The 17,290-nt window shown below is 39.6% G+C and overlaps 1 protein-coding gene across 1 annotated transcript; it reads left to right on the top strand.

Annotated features, from left to right (window-relative positions):
- Nucleotides 1-8,782: 8,782 nt before the first annotated feature.
- On the top strand, nucleotides 8,783-9,145 carry LOC138897149 (uncharacterized mitochondrial protein AtMg00240-like). The gene has a single exon (XM_070183108.1). The coding sequence runs from the start codon at nucleotides 8,783-8,785 to the stop codon at nucleotides 9,143-9,145; it is 363 nt and encodes a 120-aa protein (XP_070039209.1).
- Nucleotides 9,146-17,290: the final 8,145 nt, after the last annotated feature.

Here is a 17,290-nt window from a genome sequence, read left to right as displayed (position 1 = left end):
TTTGACTTTTGTCAAATTTCGAGATGTGAGCCCGGGAGACGGGTTAAGCCTATTTCAGATTTTGCATTATAATTTCGTGTTTTTCTTATGGAACTGATTCATTTAGCCTATATTAATTATATCGTACTGCTTGTGGCTAGATTCGGGGCGTTCGGAGATTGATTCGAGGTGTAAAGGCATTACGGAGTAGGATTTTGCGCGGTTTGAGGTAAGTAGCAGTTTTAAATCTGGTCCTGAGGGTATGAAACCTCGGATTATTGGATTATGTGAGTATTTTGGAAATGACGCATATGCTAGGTGACGGGCGTGTGGGCGTGCACCGTAGGAATTGGGACTTGGTCCATTCCGTGAAACTGTAAAGTTGAATAACTTATTGCTAGCTATATGCTCTCCCTGTGTTATAGAAATTTGACTGCAGATCATGTTAGAAATCATGCTTAGGCTATGTAATGGTACTGTTGGGACCCGTAGAGGTCGCGTACTTGTTGAATTACTTGCTAATTGTTGTCTTGTACTTAGTCATGATTTTACTTGCGCATCATATCTCAGCCTCTTCTTTATTCTTGTTAATACACTATGTTATCTTTGTTTGGACCGATCTTTATGATTTTCAAGAGTCCGAGAGACTAAAGAGGTTGATGACTGAGTAAGGCCGAGGGCCTGTCTGTGAGGTATTGATACTATGGCATGTGAGTTGTCCGTGCAGCACGTGAGTTGTCTGTACTGTTTCACATATTGATACTATAGTACGTGAGTTGTCCGTGCAGCACGTGAGTTATCCATGCGGATATAGCGCTTGGGCTGAAAGGAGCCCCTCCGGAATCTGCACACCCCGAGTGAGTGCAGGTACCTATTGAGTGTGAGTACTGAGGGCTAAGAGCCGAGTGATTTGAGTTGTTGTGACGAGTTGAGTGACTGTTGCCCTGAGAGGTTGTATTTGTTATTTTATTTGTTGATGTGCTTAGTTGTTATTTGTTATTGTTGTAAAATTCCTGAAAGATTCTATATCTGAATTACCTGAACTTTAACTGCATAAAACTGATTGGACTTAAACTGCCAGATGTGAAAGCATGTCTATTCTTTGCTGGAATTATTGAAAATGAACTGTAATTGTATAGCTCGTCACTGCTTCTCAGTTCCTTATTTATTTATGTTGCTTGCTGAGTTGGTTGTACTCATGCTACACCCTGCACTTCATGTGCAGATCCAGGTGTGTTTGATCACGGAAGTCGTTGAGTTCGTGCGCGATCAAGTACCTGAGGCTACGAGGTAGCCGCCGGCGTCCGCAGACCTTGTTTCTCCTTCTATGTTTTCTTTCTTTCCTGTATTAATACTTAGACACTGTTTTTATTAGACTGGATATCTAGATGCTCATGACTTGGTGACATCCTGATGTCTGGGCTATCTTTCCGCATTTTATTTTGAATTCAACTCCGGTTTTTCTAAAATATTCTAGTATGAAAAAGCTTTGAATTATCCTTTTTATGAGATATTGAAGTATTTTGAAAGGTCGGCTTGCCTAGTACCATCGATAGGCGCTATCACGACAGGTTAGATTTTTGGGTCGTGATAGTACAATTGTCTATTTTGAGGAGTGTCTCAAGCATTTGCCCAATCCTTGTAAGGATGGATATGTCATAAAATTCAGTTAGTAGGTCTTGTAGTCTTATTCATATTGTTGTAGTGAGTGGTGTTGCTTCGTATGGATTGAATTTTGGACCAATGAACCATGGCCCTTGTTGTAATGCTTTATTGTAATTGTCTTGTGAGATAAATTTGATTAGATAAAAGTCGTTGTCCAAATCTATTAAATTCAGGGCATAGACAATTTATATGACACACAGTACTTTTCTTTAATTAGTTTAATCCAAAAGAGTGTCAACTTTCCATATTCAGATTAAGCTAAGTTTTAAATTATAATTTTTTTCTAAATGAGATGATTTGCAATCATACAAATGTCTAAAATTAATCTTCAACTACAACTTTCAAAAATTATTTTTATTTTTTAAATTTTATGCACGGCTAAACGAAGTGAGTATCAGAATGCATTATATTAACCAATTGATTTTACAAAGTAAATACTTTGCCTTTTGAATGAGACACATGATTGACTCCTTGTTAAAGTCAATGAAGTTTTTGAAAACTTACAAAAAACAAAAAAAAAAAACTCCATTATTTGTATTATGAAACGTTTTTTTCCAATAATGATAAATATTCACAAGATTTAAATTTCATACGCATCTTCTTTCTCCTTTAACTCTCTTCTGAATTCCAATTTTTCCTTAGGTCAAAATTATACATACATTTTGAAAAGTGTCACTAGCATAATTACATTAATTATGTAAATTGACTAACTTACCATTTGTATAATAACATAATTCGAAAAGAAGCACGTTCAAAGTAATTTTAGTGGGTTCTAAGAAGATCTATTTTAATCAATAAAATTGCAAATTGGTAAATTTATGTAAGAAAAGAAGTGTTTGATGACTCAAAGATAAAGCTGATTTATTAACATTCAAATCAAGACGTGAGTGTATTAAAGAGAAACGTTAACCTCATTGGAGGTTCTTGTAACCAAGCTTATTTAAGAATATAGAGTATAATTTTTATAATTTGTTCATTTTCTAATATGTGCAAATATTTAATATTTTTTAATTGAGACAATGGAAGAGTGGCTATTTGGGCTTTACTTGGTTAGGTTGTAACTTGAAACAAGAGGGAGAAATTCAAAAATAGCTAGATTTACAAGTGATCATTCAAAAATAGCCATAGTTTTAAAAATCATCGAAATTTAGCCACTTTTCATGTAATAATAAATTTGAACAAAAACACTGTTCAAAATTCGGAAAATACTCCAGCATAATATACTGAAATTTCAGTATAATATACTGGAGCCAGCAAAGTATACCGGTCCAGCATAATATGTTGGAAGTTCATACACAGGTACACCGAACTCCAGTATATTATGTTGGACCGGTCTCTGTTGCAGCAAAATAATGGCTATTTTTTAATGACTTGGCAAACGCCAGTTATTTTTCAATGATCAGTCCGAAAACTGACTAGCACGTATTATTTTAACGAAATAAGAAGGAAATCATTTTAGAATTATAGATTCATACATCCATTACCTGGTGGGTTGGGAGATAATGAAAAAAATCATGTGGTTCAGACCAAATTGACAATAGAACAGTATTTCTTCATTTCAATTTTTACAATATTTTTATTTTTAAGTGATTACACAGTCAAACTTCTCTATAATGTCGTTTGCTCCGACATATTTGATATTTTGATTGTTATAGCGAAATGTTGTTATAGAGAACATATGATATACGATAACGTGAAAATCAGTTCCAAAAAAACTCGGCCATTATATTGTTGTTATAAAGGATGAATGTTATAGAAAGATTTTATGACATCGTGAAAGTAACATTCGTATTTTATAATTTTTGTAATTTTTAAGAATTTAAAATTTACTTTATTGTTTAAACTCTAAACTTTATCTTCTCAGTCTAGAAGAAAAAAGATTAAACATCTTTCGTTCTAAGTTAGTCCCGGTTACTTGTTAAATTCTTTAAAGTGAATAAGAGATGAATACATCACATATCATGATAGTAACATTGATTGATTTTAAAGTTACAAGAAAGAACCTATAAGTGGAACTTTATAATTTATGTACAGTAATTATTTTAATAAAACATTGTTATCAAGATTTAAATAATTTGAATATCGAGAAACTCAAAATAGACTATAATATTATATGGAAGGAACATTTTGGCCCTTAATGTCTTATAAGAGACGGCCTATTTAGTTTGTGTTAAGTTTCAAAATTATCCATCTTAGAGAAACACGTTGTGACGCCCTCCTGGGCAAACGAGAGCAGGTCAAAGAGGACTGGTAGACTTCTAGATTGGCAAATTTTTAAAGAATTGGTGCATATGATACTTAGGCGAATTCTACATCGGGATGAGAGAGAAAAGTGAAAAATCTCACAAGGTACGCATATTTTTTGAGCTTGATAATGGTATAACCTAAGGAACAAATCGATGAGATCTGTTAAGCAAAAGCGGGCAATACATGCTATTGGGTTGTAAGTATGTTTCGTGACTAAAATACAAGAATATAATCAAATGTAATGTTAAGATTAGAGTTGCATTGTATTTATTTAACTAGTAGCCATATTTGTTAGGATTGACTATGGCTATTATTGTAATTAGTTAGTCAGGATGTTAGCTAGTGGTAGATGACAGCTGTACAAATATAGTGTCTTGTATATAGGTGCACTAGTTCTGATTTCTAACTAATAGAAATATTTTTTCAGTTTGAGATTCTCTCGAAGCTTCCTCATCTTCTCTGAGCTCCATGGCTTTCAGTCATGGCAGTTGAGCTTCAGCTCAAACATTTTTCCAATAGCCCTCAATTTTAACATGGTATCAGAGCATAGGCTTCATCTATTAAGGTAATTCACGGTCCCTTACTTCGTCTTCTCTCCAATTTTGAGTTGAAGACCTAGGTTTTCTTCGAGATCGTTAATCAACTTTTTTTTTAAATCCCGTTCGAAACTGTAATTTCACTGTGATCTCGACTGATAGTGACAACTTATAGCATTTTTAACCTCTGGTTTTCTCAAAGCGTGGTTTTCTGTGTTACCTCTGTTGAATTTCTATTTTTATCATCGATTCACGGTTCAATCAATTATGATCTGTGATTTGAACAATGGCTGGAGACAAGGAAAGTGTTGCAGACAAGGACACCTTAGATACCTCGAGTCCCATGTACATGCATCCATCGGAGAGTGCAGGTTCAGTGTTGGTACCTGTAGCTTTTGATGGCACGGGATATAGATCTTGGAGAAGAGGTGTACTTATAGCCCTCTCAGTGAAGAATAAGGTTGGTTTCATAACACGGAAGTGTCAGAAACCAGTAATTGGACATGCAACTTTTGATCAGTGGGAACGATGTGATGATATGGTGACTTCATGGATTTTAAATTTCCTTTCAAAGGACCTAGCGGATAGTTTGCAATATGTGAGTGATGTAAAAGAGTTATGGCAGGAGTTAGAAGATAGGTATGATCAAACCAACGGTGCAAAACTATACCAACTTCAGAAGGAAATTAATGATCTGAGTCAAGGAACTCTTGACATAACAGGCTATTATACAAAAATGAAGAAGCTATGGGAAGAACTGAATGCACACGTACAATGCAGCTGCCAATGCACCTGCGGAGCTAAAGCTAATATGCACAAGGCTGAGCAAGATAGAAGACTGATACAGTTTTCGATGGGTTTAAATGAGGTGTATACTGTTGTGAAAGGGAGCATACTGATGATGAACCCCCTTCCAAGCATTGCACAAGCCTTTTCTATTCTCATACAAGAAGAGAAGCAAAGAGAAGATAAACCACATAATCAACAACTGATGATTGAATCCACATCACTGAATGCTAATGGTCCAGGAAACAACAACTTTAGAACAAACTACAACCAACACATGAATTCTTCTGGGAACAATAGTTATGGAAGAGGCCATATGGGAAATAGACCTAGTCCATTCTGTGATTTCTGCAAGAGGCCAGGACACACTAAGGATAAATGTTATAAACTTCACGGGTACCCTCAGAACTTGAAGTACAACAATGGTAACAGGGGAAATAAACTAGCAGCAAATGTGTTTGATACAACAGGTAATGGGACAAATATGACAGATGAAGGAGGAAACCTTCAGGAGCAAGGTCGAACCATGCAACAATTGAGTAAGGAACTATATAAACAACTGCTGAGCATATTGGAGAGCTTTAAGAATGGAAACAATGGAGACAACTCAGGAAACATCAACATGACTGGTGGAGCTGTTAACTTTGCAGGTATGACTGTTTGTACCACCTCTGTTCGGCCCAGTAAACAGTCTCATGAAAGTTTCAAAGAAAATGCTGATTCCTGAATTCTTGACTCAGGAGCCACTAACCATATGACTTATAACAAAGCCTCATTGAGTAATATCAAAACTCTAGTTTACCCCTTTTTGGTCTCTTTACCAAATGGATATAAAGTAAAGGTGACAATAATTGGAGATGTCATTCTCAGTCCTCAATTCACTCTAAAAAGAGTCTTATATGTGCCTAGTTTCATATTCAATCTTATCTTTGTACACTCATTGACAATCCAACTTGATTGCATCATCATATTCACTAAATTTTCATGTATTCTTCTACAGGGCCTTTCACTGAGGAGGCCTCTGGAGATTGGTAAAGCCAAAGGCAGTCTGTATTTTCACTATTCAAGTTCAAGAAAGAACAATTCTTCTGCTGTCACTAAAGTTTTCACCACACCACTCACACACAGTTCTGCACCTAGTGCATCCATCTCAGGTAGTCACAGTATTAATAATGTACATTGTCAAGACCACCCTTGTGATTCTGCACCTAGTGCATTCATTTTTTCTCATGCTTGTGATAATAAAAGTGTACAAGTTCCTTTGAATTCCAATAAAAGTTCTTCTAAAAATATAGACTCAGTGTGCAATGCATATACCTCTAATGAAAGTCTTGTGGATCTCTTGTGGCATAACATGCTGGGTCATGTACCTTTTATCAAGATGAAGGGTATCAACTCTATACCAATAACCTTTGCAGACAAACAACCTTTTTTATGTTCCATTTGCCCTATGGCCAAACAAAATAGATCTCCTTTCCCAGAAAGAACTACTTCCACAACCAAGATATTTGAACTCTTACATATGGATATGTGGGGTCCTTATCATGCACTAACTCATGACAGTCACAAATACTTCATTACCCTAGTTGATGATTATAGTAGATGTACTTGGACACATCTTCTAACTAGCAAAAGCAATGCCCTACATGTTATAAAGGCTTTCTTTGCAATGGTCCAAAACCATTTTAATACCTTAATAAAGACCATCAGAACTGATAATGGTTTAGAGTTTGTGAACACTGAAACAACTATGTTCTTCCAAACCAAGGGGATCATACACCAGAAAACCTGTCCATACACTCCACAACAGAATGGTATAGTCGAACGAAAACACAAGTACCTTCTTGAAACTGCAAGAGCACTATTATATCAGTCCAAACTGCCTATAAGGTATTGGGGGGAGTGCATTCTAACTTCTACCTACCTGATCAATAGATTGCCATCTTCATCCCTTAGAGGGAAATGCCCCTTTGAGATTCTATATAAAAAGAAACCAAATTACTCACATCTTAGGAGTTTTGGATGTCTATGCTTTCCAAAAAACCTGAAACCTCACAAAGATAAGTTTGAACAAAGGTCAACACCTCATGTCTTTGTAGGATACCCTTTTGGATCAAAAGGATACAAGGTTCTCAGCCTAACCATAAGGAAGATACATGTTTCAAGAGATGTGACTTTTCATGAAACAATTTTCCCTTTTGCATTGCCAGGAAAGCACACTGATTTAGTATCTAAATGTGAGCATCTATCTCTTTCTTTTCTTCATATAGGACCCACCATGAGTTATTTTGACACTGCTAGTCCTACTGGTAACAGTAATAGTGATAATCCACAACAACAATCAATGTCACCTGAACTTTCATTTGGCAATGACACCAATGCCAACATTTATGAACCTGTTTCACCATCTCAACCAGACTACCAAAACTCTTCCAGCTCAAACATAACAATCTAACACATCATCTGAACCTTGCTTCCACTCTCAGAACTAGCAATAATCTCTTCTGAATGATTCACCAAACTCTGCACATTCTGAGCAGACTATAACCTTAACTCATAATAGACCTCACAGAACACTCAAACCTCCTAGTTATTTAAAGGATTACATTTACAATGTACCCACTCTTAACACTAATGCTGGGGAGCATGTTGCAGATAATGATCACAGTTCACCCTCCTTCTCTTTTCACACACATGTTCCCCATTTACAGTCTATATCCCTTAATGCTCTAAGTGGTAATAGTCAGCATTTAATTGAAAAGCTTTCTACTGATTGTGAACCTGAGTAATATGAGAAGGCAGCAGTTATACCTGCTTGGCAACAGGCTATGAACCAGGAATTTGATGCACTCTTCTCTAATCATACCTGGGATCTTGTCTCACTACCTGCAGAAAAGAAAGCAATAGGCTGTAAGTGGGTATACAAAATCAAGCATAAGGCATATGGGAGTGTTGAAAGATTTAAAGCTAGGCTAGTTGTTAAGGGCTACACTCAGCAGGCAGGGATAGATTATACTGAGACCTTCTCACCAGTGGTGAAGATGACTACTGTGAGAGCATTGGTCAGCATTGCAGTAAAGAAGAACTGGGAAATCTTTCAGCTTGATGTAAACAATGATTTCCTACATGGAGACCTAAATGAAGAAGTATACATGCAAGTACCACTAGGGCTATCAGTAGGAAAACAGAATTTGGTGTGCAAGCTGAACAAATTTTTGTATGGATTGAAGCAGGTAAGTAGGCAGTGGTATGCCAAGCTAACTGAAGCCCTATGTTCTAAAGGATATGTGCACTCCATGCTAGATTATTCTTTGTTTTACAAAAGGGAAGGACACTCAGTTATTTTTGTAGCAGTTTATGTAGATGATGTTCTCCTAACAGGGACAAATTTGTAAGAAATTAAGGCATTGAAGACCTTCCTACGGGAGACTTTTAAGATAAAGGATCTGGGAAGATTACACTACTTCCTAGGATTGGAGATACTATACAAGCATGATGGAGTAATAATCACACAAAGAAAATTTACAAGCGACCTGATATAGGAGTTTGAATGCTCACATTGCACTTCAATGTCCTCTCCACTTGATCCTTCAACAAAGTTAAAGGCATCTGAGGGCAGCTTACTCACAGATCCCACTCAATACAGGAAACTAGTGGGGAAACTAAACTTTCTCACTAACACACGACTTGATATTGCTTATAGTATTCAACATCTCAGTCAATGCATGCAGAGTCCTCGAGATTCTCATCTCAAAGTAGCTATGCATGTGCTCAGATACTTGAAAGGTGATCCTGGTCTGGGGATCTTCCTATCAAACAGTGCAGACTATAGATTGAGAGCTTTTTGCGATTCAGATTGGGCAGTTTGCCCTGAGACTAGGAAGTCAGTTAGTGGTTACATTGTATTGCTTAGGGACAGTCCAATTAGTTGAAAATCAAAGAAACAGTCCATTGTATCCTTAAGCTCTGCAGAAGCAGAATACAGGTCTGTGAGAAAGGTCGTTGCAGAACTTGTTTGGCTATCCAAACTTCTGGAGGAGCTAACCATGCTCTAACTCTTCCTATTCTAGTCTACTGTGATAATCAAGCAGCTTTGCACATTGCGAGAAATCCAGTATTTCATGAACGAACAAAGCACATAGAAGTCGACTGTCATTTTGTTAGGGATAAGCTCATTGAAGGGTTGATTTCTCTGCATTATGTCCACACAGATGACCAACTAGCAGACATACTTACTAAATCTTTGACGGGCATCAAGCATTCTTCACTACTTCACAAGTTGGCAGTGAGTACCTCCCTTCCAACTTGGGGGGAGGGGGGGGTATTAAGATTAGAGTTGAATTGTAATTATTTAACTAGTAGCCATATTTGTTAGGATTGGCTATGGCTATTATTGTAATTAGTTAGTCTGGATGTTAGCTAGTGGTAGATGACAATTGTACAAATACAGTGTCTTGTATATAGGCGCACCAGTTCTGATTTCTAACTAATAGAAATGTTTTTCCAGTTTGAGATTCTCTCGAAGCTTCCTCATCTTCTCTGAGCTCCATGGCTGAGCTTCAGCTCAAATATTTCTCCAATAGCCCTCAGTTTTAACATGTAAAATAAAGGTAGGTGAAATGCATAACCATCAAAGTTAATATACGAGGAAATGGAACTCTACCAAAAGTCTAGATCAAGCATATAAATTATAGTACCACTCCATTGTTTTCATGTTTTCTGCCCATACCAAAACATTAAAAACTCCATCTAATAAACCCATCACAGCTCATTGGAATCATATTGCCTTTATTTTCAAATAGAACATCATTAATTTTTAAAATAATTAAGACTTTTTTTATAGGCAAAATTACACAGTATAGCAGCTCCTAAAAATAATAGCCGGTAAAATATAATAATATTTTTTTTTGTATATTTATATATATACATAATTTTTATATATTTGACTAACATATATAATTATTGTTAGCCGACAGATCAAATGTGTAACTCGTCCTTTTTTATAATGTAGGATCCCAATGTTAAGCTAAACCAAAGTCAGTTCCAAAAATTCAAAGTTCCAACTTCCAACCAACGTAATGGAAAGCTGAGTCTCTGTTTTTCTTTAATCAGTACCACAGCTAATTTTGTATCCAAATGTTTTAGAAGGATAAGAAAATAGGGAGTAATAGACTCCCAATATGTCTATTCGTTCAAATCATGATGGCAATTCAATTTGTCTTTTAACATATTTGTATAAGTATTACCCCGAGTCGTGCATTATATAGTCAAGCAAACAAATCTCCCAAATCTTTCCTCTCTAGCCCTGATTCACCTCTATATCTTACCAGGCAAAGTAAACATGGTCTCCAGTTGCCAGCATCCAATATAATCAACTGGTCATATAGTCATCATTCACAATGCTTTTTCTCGAGAGACGAATTCAAAATTTAAAGGGCATGCAAAGCACTACTGCACAATGCTTTTATTGTGATTATAGATATGAACTTAGTATTACATGTGTGTATTGTTACGCGACGCTTTTCTGAGATTCTTTGAAAGAGCGGCGTAAGGCTAAGCAACCGATGTCCGTGCAGTTACTATCCGCCAACTAGGTCTCCTTCGTACGCTAGACGAGATTGTCACTGCCGTACGGAAAAATGAGCAATTGAGAGAACAAAAAAGAGAGTTAAGAATGAAAAAAAGCTTGATTGCATTAATGAAAGCTATTACAGAAAAGCAACACGGTGTCGAGGAGAGAGACACCAGTACAGAGAATTGTTTGCTTGCTTGAAAGTTTGACTGCTTTATCCCCCTAATAATGCTTTAAAAAAATAAACCAAAATTACAGGACTTGACCTAACTAAGCTAGAGATACATAATGAAAAAACATGAAATAAAACTACTCTATATTTACAATGAAAAGGACTAAAATTCCTACAAGGTAGAAGCAGGTCCGTTGGCAGCAACCTTGTCTTTAGTATCAGAGTCCGCGTGCGCGGCACTATCTGCGCGCGAGGCGCTGTTGGCATCTGCCTGCGGCTGGGCACTGATGAGGGCTATCAGTGGGGTGACATAGGCACAGGCGCTCTTGTCACTTGACGCGGCGAAGACCACGAGGCCGTCCATAGCGCTAGGTGTTGGGAGGCTTGCCAGGACGCCATGGGGTGCGTCCAAGGGGTCATGGGGTATGGCTGGAAAGTCGCCCATGACATTCTCCCCCACCTGAGTTGGCGACATCCTCGGCGCCTTGCTTACAAGATAATCATCGATCAAGCCCTTGCAGGCTTTGAGGTTTGTTCCCCTCTCCCAAGTATTCTCCTCTGCATCACAGCCTGCCATTTCACCAAGAACTCTTGGTGATATTTCCTTGAAGCATGAACCACTCAATCATCGAGAATAGCTTCTACACGTCTTTTCCAAGTTGAATTAGGGTTTCGAATACTGGGTATTGTGAGTTGGCTCCATGAAGGATCCTCCATGCCTTCCCGAAAAGGTTTCAGAACGCTGACATGGAAAACTGGATGAAATTTCCACCAGGCTAGGGTATCCACCCGGTATGCAACTTTCCCAATGCGTTTCTCAATGGACAATGATCCAATTTATTTTCGCAATATGCGAGGGTCATGGAACCTTGCAAACAAGTATTGATTTTGGCATTGTCACATCACTTTGTCTCCTACTTGGTATTCAACAAAGCGGTGATTTTGATCAGCATGCTTCTTTATCCGCTTTTGGGATTTGACAAGATAGCTCCGCACTATCTCCAAATTTTGCTTCCATTCCTTCGAGAAGCTAGCAGATCGAGGAGATTTCAACATGTTTGGGGCATTTACCGTATGTGGGAGTAGCGGTTGCTGACCGGTAACAATTTCAAAAGTATTTTTTTTTTGTACTAGAGCTCTTTTGTGAATTGAAACACAGTTGAGCAGCATCCAGAAGCTTCACCCAATTCTTCTGCGATCCGGTAACAAAATGGCGTAGATATTCCTCCAGCATGCCATTGAACCGCTCCGTCTGGCCATCAAATTTCAGATGAAAGCTTGAACGATGGCTCAATTTGTACCCGAGGCACTTAAAGAGCTGAGTCCAAAAGTTTTTAGTAAAGCGAAAGTCGCGATCACTAACAATGTCTTTAGGAAGACCCCAATATTTGACAAGATGAGAGAAGAAGAGTTGAGTTGTATCTTCTACTAATATATATTGCGGGGCTGCTATAAATATGGCATACTTGGAAAACCGATCCACCACAACCAAGATAATTGTAAGATCTCCGACCTTCGGCAATCCGATGATGAAATCCAGTGAAACACTTTCCCAAGGTCTCTTTAGAACCGTCAATGGCTCCAAAAGTCCCGTTTGTGTCAAGCGGTCTGACTTGTCTTTCTAGCATACTAGGCAAGTCTTTACATACTGAGCAATATTATCAGCCATTTGAGGCCAATAATAAGCACGGCGCAACAACGCCATGGTGCGTTCTTCACCTAGGTGGCTGGCCCACAAAGTATCATGGAATTCCATCAGAAGAGTCATTCGCAGATCTCCTCCTTTAGGAACATAAAGTCGGTTTCCTTTCACCTTCAGGAACCCATCTTCCATGTAGAACTGGCGAGTTTTGCCCTGTCCTATCAAATCGACCAAATACTGTGCAGCAAGATCTTTTGGGAGTAGATCGTGTATCTAGTCTCTTATAGTGGTAGCCACTTTTCTCCCCCTTAGGGTGCTGAGTAGGCACACCAATGCTAATCAGCCCTCCGACTGATCACATCAGCAACTTGCTTAGTTTACCCACTTCGGTACTCCAGGTTGAAGTGAAATTCCGATTGAAGTTCCGGCCACCTGTCATGGCAGCCATTCAGTTTTGGTTGGGTCATGAAATTGGTAACAGTTGTGTTGTCTATCTTGACCACGAACGGGGTTCCCAGTAGATAATCCCTCCAAAGGCGTAAGCAATAGACGATAACTAATAATTCTTTTTCGTGGGCGGCATAGTGATGTTCTGCATCCTTCAACATTCATCTCTCGAACGCAACGGGATGCCCCACTTGTAGCAAGACTTCGCCCAGAGCATAGTCAGAGGAATTCGTTTGTACTTCGAATGGCTTGTCCAAATCAGGAAGGGCCAAGACGGGGCTACTAGACATAGCCACTTTCAATATATTGAAGGCCTCCGCTCGCTTGGGACCCCAATCCCAAGGCGTGGCTTTCTTTAGGAATTTTGTCAACGGCACTGCAATGAGAGTAATTCTTCACAAATCGCTGATAAAAGTTGCATAGGCCAAGGAATGCCCTCAAGGCGTGGATATCCTTAGGCGGCGGCGAATCTGTGACAGCCTGAATCTTCTGTTGGTCCATCTTTATCCGCCCTTCCTCGATGACATGTCCAAGGAAGTCAATCTGCTTTTGGGCGAATGAGCACTTGGATAGCTTCACATATAATTTGTCACATGGGTCATTTTGTTGGAGCATTAATCAAGTTGAATGGCATGACCAGGAAGTCGTACGACCCATATCTTGTCACACAGGTCATTTTGTGTTCAACTCCCTCAGCAATTTGAACTTGCCAGTAAATAGTCTTCAGGTCTATTTTAGTGAACACTATAGAACCACCCAATCTATCGAACAAATCTTCCATTAGCGGGATAGGGTACTTGTTTTTCATGGTGATTTTGTTTAGGGCCCGATAATCCACACAGAGTCGTAGGGTACTATCCTGTTTCTATTGGAATAGCACAGGGGACCCATAAGGGGGCTTGGAGGTCATAATGATCCCCGTATCTAGCATTTCCGTCAACTGTCTCCGAAGCTCGGTGAGTTCGGGTTGTGACATTCTGTAAGGCGCCCGGGCAGGTGGCTTCTCACCCGGCACCAACTTAATCTCATTGTCCACCGTACGCCTAGGCGGGATTCGCCTTGGCATGTCTTGTGGCATGACATCTTCAAACTACTTTAGCAGCTCTTTCGCGGGTGTAGGAATGGGACCCGAAGAGCGTTCTATATCTTCAATATATAGGGTATCCAGGAACGTAGGTTCATGTATTTTGACTCCCTTCTTCAACTGCAGGGCCGAGATGTTCTCAGCGGCCATCTTTACGGTTGTGCATGGGATAATGCAGGGCTTGGCCCCATTTGCTCCCATCATTAGTAGCATGTCGGCATAAGGTACTGGAATGGTGTTGGTTTGCCTCATAGTTCCAACCTAACTATCAGCTTGAAATTATCTATGATTATCACGCGCAAGTTGAATTTTCCTTCATAAGGACCAAGCTTCACTAGCACTCCTTTGGATATTCTACTATCTGGCTGAGACGGTGAGTTGATAATCTTGACACGACCTCTGCCATTTCCCACAACTAGACCAAGGCGTTCTACCTGAGTTGAGGCTAAGTAGTTTTGAGTAGCGTCTGTATCTATCATCGCCTGGATGGGCTTGCCATTAACTTTTATCTCGACGAACATCAAGGTCTTCTTTTAGTTAAGAGGAGGCCCCCATCCGCCTTCTTTTTTCCTTTCTTGGTGGTTGGGCATGGGTCCTTCTCCTTATGGATACCAGCACTGGTTCCCCCTAAGGCCTCAGAAATAGAAGAAACAAGTGCATTGATGGCACATATTGGTTCTGTCTGGTCAGCATCATCTGTGTCGTCATCTGTCCCATCATCAAAAGTTTTATGGGCATTCATCTGTGCATGTGGGCATTCATTTTTCTAATGTGGCCCACTGCAATGATGGCATCCTAAAGGGGGCTTCCTCCCCCTATCATTGTTGTGAGACGCAGCAGTATTGTTGCCTAAGGAATGAGTCTTAGATTTGGTTGCACTCTGATCTCCTCCACTTCTACTAGGGCCACCATTACTAGGTTGGCCTCCTTTATATCCTCCACGGACAGGCGGTTGAGGCATATCCTTCCGAGCATCCACTTAATAGTCCCCAAGGCATTTCGATGCTTGGATCGCCTTGGGTAAAATGTCTACCCTTTGTCTTTGCAGCTCCATATGGGCATAAGGTTTCAAACCTTCCAGGAATGTGAAGTGTTTGTCTTTGTCCCCCATATCCCGTATGTTCAGCATGAGCGTGGAGAATTCTCGCACGTAATCCCATAGCTTTCTCTGTGCATTGTACTCAACATTTTCGGGAAAGAACTGTAGGCATATGGCTACCTTCATTTTTCCCAATGTCTCTAGAGTATCTTTACCAGCCCTAATGGCTTCGTATTTCACCCACCACCAAAGTTTAGCATCACCCTAAAGATACAAGGTAGCAGTTGCTACCTTTTTTGCTTCTTCTAACTCCCCCACGGCATCGAAGTGTTGTTCGATGTCGAAGATGAAGTTCTCCACTTCCTTGGCATTCCGAGCTCCATTGTATAGTTTTGGCTCAGGAATCTTCAGCTTTTGTGGCACAAGGGCGAGGTTCACAGCACCCCCGATCTGGTTTCCGCCTCCTCAAAGTAGGCCTTGTAGTGCAGCATTGACAACATTGAGTTAGCCTATCAAGTTGTCTATGGTTTGCTGCATGGCAGTCACCCTGTCTTCCTCTTGTGCCCTATAGGCTAAATCCCTGATCCACTCATGTTGGAGGCTCTCAAATTTACCAAAAACTTTTGATGCCTCTGTGGTTGTCGTTTGCCGGTCTCCTTCAGAGTCGCGACTGATGTTCGCGATGTCACCTTCTGCCTACCACATCCTGTGGTCCAGGTCGTCCAACCTTTGCACTAGGCTGGTTCTTAGATCAGGCACCATATTCACAATGGGTCGTAATACGTCAACCGTCTCTTCAAGGGCCGCAATGCGGTCCCCATGATTCACCATGGTCAGAAATGGTGGTAATGGCAATGTGTTCCCTCGTCCGATGTCGAGCCTATGCTCTGATACCAACTGTTACGCGGAACCTTCCTGAGATTTCTTGGAAGTGTGACTTAAGGCTAAGCAACTGATGTCCGTGCAGTTACTATCCGCCAACTGGGGTCCCCTCCGTAAGCTAGACGAAATTGTTAGTGTCGCATGGGAAAATCAATGTCAAGAGCAATTGAGAGAACAGAAAAGAGAATTGAGAATGAAAGAAAGCGTGATTGCATTAATGAAAGCCATTACAAAAAAGCAACACGGTGTCGATGGGGAGAAACACTAATACAGAGAATTGTTTGCTTGCTTGAAAATTTGATTGCTTGATCTCCCCTAATAATGCTTTAAAAAAATAAACCAAAGTTATAAGACTTTACCTAACTAAGCTAGAGAGACATAATGGAAATACATGAAATAAAATTACTCTATATTTACAATGAAAATGACTTATATTCCTACAAGGTAGAAGCAGGTTCGTTGGCCGCAACCTTATCTTTAGCATCAGAGTCTGCGCGCGCGGTGCTGTTTGCATCTGCTTGCGGTTGGGCGCTGGCGAGTGCTATCAGTGGGGCGACATAGGCACGGGTGCGCTTGTCACTTGGCACGGCCAAGACCACGGGGCCGTCCATCGCGCTGGAGGCTTGTCAGGACGCCATGGGGCGCGTCCAAGGAGTCATAGGGCATGGCTGGAAAGTCGCCCATAACAGTATATATGTGCATGTGTAATGTGTACGCGCGCGTGATACCTTTTTGTGTGGTGTATTTACAAAGTGCCAGACAGCCAATTTTCCCATAGTTCCTGTTCTTCTGTAGCAACAGAATCTAGGTGCTGCTTTGCCCATGTAGCGTATAAACCAGCAAGAAAACAATTATAAACTCATACATATTTCAGTTCAGGGTTGAGGATTGATTGTTGAATATGCACTTCAACGATAGACTTAATATATTAGATGCAAATAAACAACTTTCTAACCCTCAGTCGCAAAATTAGCTTATGCTATGATTAATTAATTTTTAGAATTGAATGTGTACTTCCACATTCTAATCCAATCCCTTGTTTTTGCCAATAGCAAAATTGTTTCGATCGCATGATCAGTATTCTCTGAGTATCAATCTCAAATAACTTCTGAAAATTTCGTCAAAGATTGCAGGCTCTAGTAATATTAAGTTTAGGATTCAATCTCTAATTTCATGACCATGCTAATTCATACTTAACATTCACAAGAACAACTAAAGCAGAGACTTTTAGATACCTGA

This window comes from Nicotiana tomentosiformis, chromosome 8 (assembly GCF_000390325.3).
Source record: "Nicotiana tomentosiformis chromosome 8, ASM39032v3, whole genome shotgun sequence".
Lineage (NCBI taxonomy): Eukaryota > Viridiplantae > Streptophyta > Magnoliopsida > Solanales > Solanaceae > Nicotiana > Nicotiana tomentosiformis.
Note: the sequence above shows the minus strand (reverse complement) of the source record. Positions and strands in the feature narration are given on the sequence as shown.

Excerpts from the sequence above, each read along its gene's own strand:
- LOC138897149 (XM_070183108.1), top strand. The coding sequence starts at position 8,783 with ATGTCCTCTCCACTTGATCCTTCAACAAAGTTAAAGGCATCTGAGGGC.